The 2,137-nt window shown below is 39.8% G+C and overlaps 1 protein-coding gene across 1 annotated transcript; it reads right to left on the reverse strand.

Annotated features, from left to right (window-relative positions):
* Positions 1–58: 58 nt before the first annotated feature.
* PPTG_20276 (hypothetical protein) lies at positions 59–1,024 on the reverse strand (the record flags this gene model as incomplete). Its single annotated transcript, XM_008918979.1, has 1 exon — positions 59–1,024. A coding segment is annotated over one exon (966 nt), but the record flags the coding sequence as incomplete, so codon positions are not given.
* Between the last annotated feature and the right edge of the window lie 1,113 nt (positions 1,025–2,137).

Here is a 2,137-nt window from a genome sequence, read left to right on the forward strand (position 1 = left end):
GCCCAAGACGCCGTGAGACTTCCTTGCCTTGTTGTTGTGCATCTTGTTCCAAGAGTACCTGCGTCCTATCCAGTGTGGTAGGTCTTCGATTTCCTGCGTTGAGATCCAAAGCACAACAGCTACTTGAACTATTTTCTTGACCGATTCGCAGTTCCAACTCTTTCAGGTCACGGCGAATTGATTCCATATCTTGCACCGAGATCAATATCATTGCGATGTCACCGAACATTAGCTCCAATGTTGTCCAGGTCGATGGTGAGTTCTGCATGCAGTAGGATACAAACAGCGCGTTGAACACTTCGACGTTGAAGACGATGACTTCAGGCATTTCGTCGGTAAGATGAACCACTGTCCGAGCGAAAAAATTCCTCATGGCCAGCTTGATCACTGGGAGTATCAATGCAAACACCATCTGACCCCTATCGGGCAGTATCGTGAAGACGTAGTAGTACGGTGGGTAGATGAACTCTAGTGTTACTTGACATATCCATACCTTGATAACATTGTTCATCATAATCTCGGCTCCTGGAGTCTTACGAATCTTGTCCATCCATTCAATCGCCATTGATATTGAGATGAGAGTGATCCATACGGGTGTTACCACTACCATAGAGAACGGCATTGGGAATCCTATTGTAATGACTAATGCGTAAAGAGTAGCAACACAAATTACTGATATCCAGATAGAATTCACGAATGCTCGCCAAATCGGATACGGGAGAACCGGAATGCTAATTCGAAACTGGTGAATGCAAATGAAAGTCAGCACCGAGGAGATCACAAAATCTCGCAAGAAGAAGAGTTTGTTGGCTGATGCTCCTTCGGCGGGGTCCGCAAGTGGTAGGATATCAACCAACACAGTCACGAGCAAGCAAGGAAGAGGGGTTACTATCAACACGGTGATGACATGCAGCCAACTGGTGTTGTTAGTGTACTTGAACAGTTGTAGCACGCGGTTTGTCGAATACTTCCCGTGCAGCTCCACTTGTAGAGACTCCCAAAGCTGACGGAGGCGGGATCTCATTGATGTGGTGTGCGAATGAGCGGCAAATTATAGGTAAGAGGAACCAATGAAAGGACTATTGACGCTTCCATCCACTTTTAGCACACAGTTATCGGCAAAAAAAATAAACATCTTTTTTTTAGACAAGCAGGTTTTCAACTTCTGCACTCCCTAGTTCGTTAGGTCGTCAAAGGGTGGTGAAATTAACCACGAGGTTAAACGTAGAGGATATTGCTTGAAAGATTTGGTTTCAAGGAAATAAGTCGAACAGATAAATGGTATGTTTCGTGAACAATGAACGAGTCGCAGGGCAGCGAAAATTAAAATGAACGATGGTTAATATAAGGCTAACTATCTTGCAAAAAAAAAACATCATTTCCAACACACGTATCAATAACCAATAAAAATACTACCCAAAGCTAAGCAGTATACACGTATCGTTTGAAATATAATCAATAAAAATACTACCAAAAGCTAAGCAGTATAATGTGTTTCTTGGCCTTTATGCTCCAATTGTGTTAGCTGTTCTTAAAATTGATTTTGGTTTTCCAAAAATGATTCATAACTATTTTTCAAACCCCATAAGTATTGTATTCTAATTTGATTAAACTAGTTTTAAATAATTTTACAAATATCAAATTCCAGTAACAAATATTTTAAAATATTTATTTTAATTGTTTGTGAACAATTTTAATCTGTGTTAAAATATACGATTAGTTGAGATTGAAGAAATGTTAACTAATAATAGAATTTGGAAATAAAGATTAGTAACTCATTTGCTGAGACCAAATATTGTATTTTTTTTTTTCTAGCGTCGATGGCCAACCCCAACACGCAGTTTGCTTTTAAAGGTGGATACTCAATTCCAAAAATAACAATTCGGAGTGAGTGCGAGATATGTATAGGGTGTTGCTTTTAAATAAGAACGAACGAAATAGTAGAACCATTAGTCCTGAAATAATTAAGGTTTTGAGGCAAGAATTATCGATGTCATGTTATGCCTCTGGAGCTAAATGTATCCATCAGTAACCTATCCGTCATTATTCAGACATTATCCGTTAATCGGCAAGTGACTATATTCTAACCTATTTGATGAAGCTACGCTCTGAATAACTCGGGAGTGAGGGGGGGGGG

Source organism: Phytophthora parasitica, assembly GCF_000247585.1.
Source record: "Phytophthora parasitica INRA-310 unplaced genomic scaffold supercont2.410, whole genome shotgun sequence".
In the NCBI taxonomy this organism is placed as follows: Eukaryota; Oomycota; class Peronosporomycetes; order Peronosporales; family Peronosporaceae; genus Phytophthora; species Phytophthora nicotianae.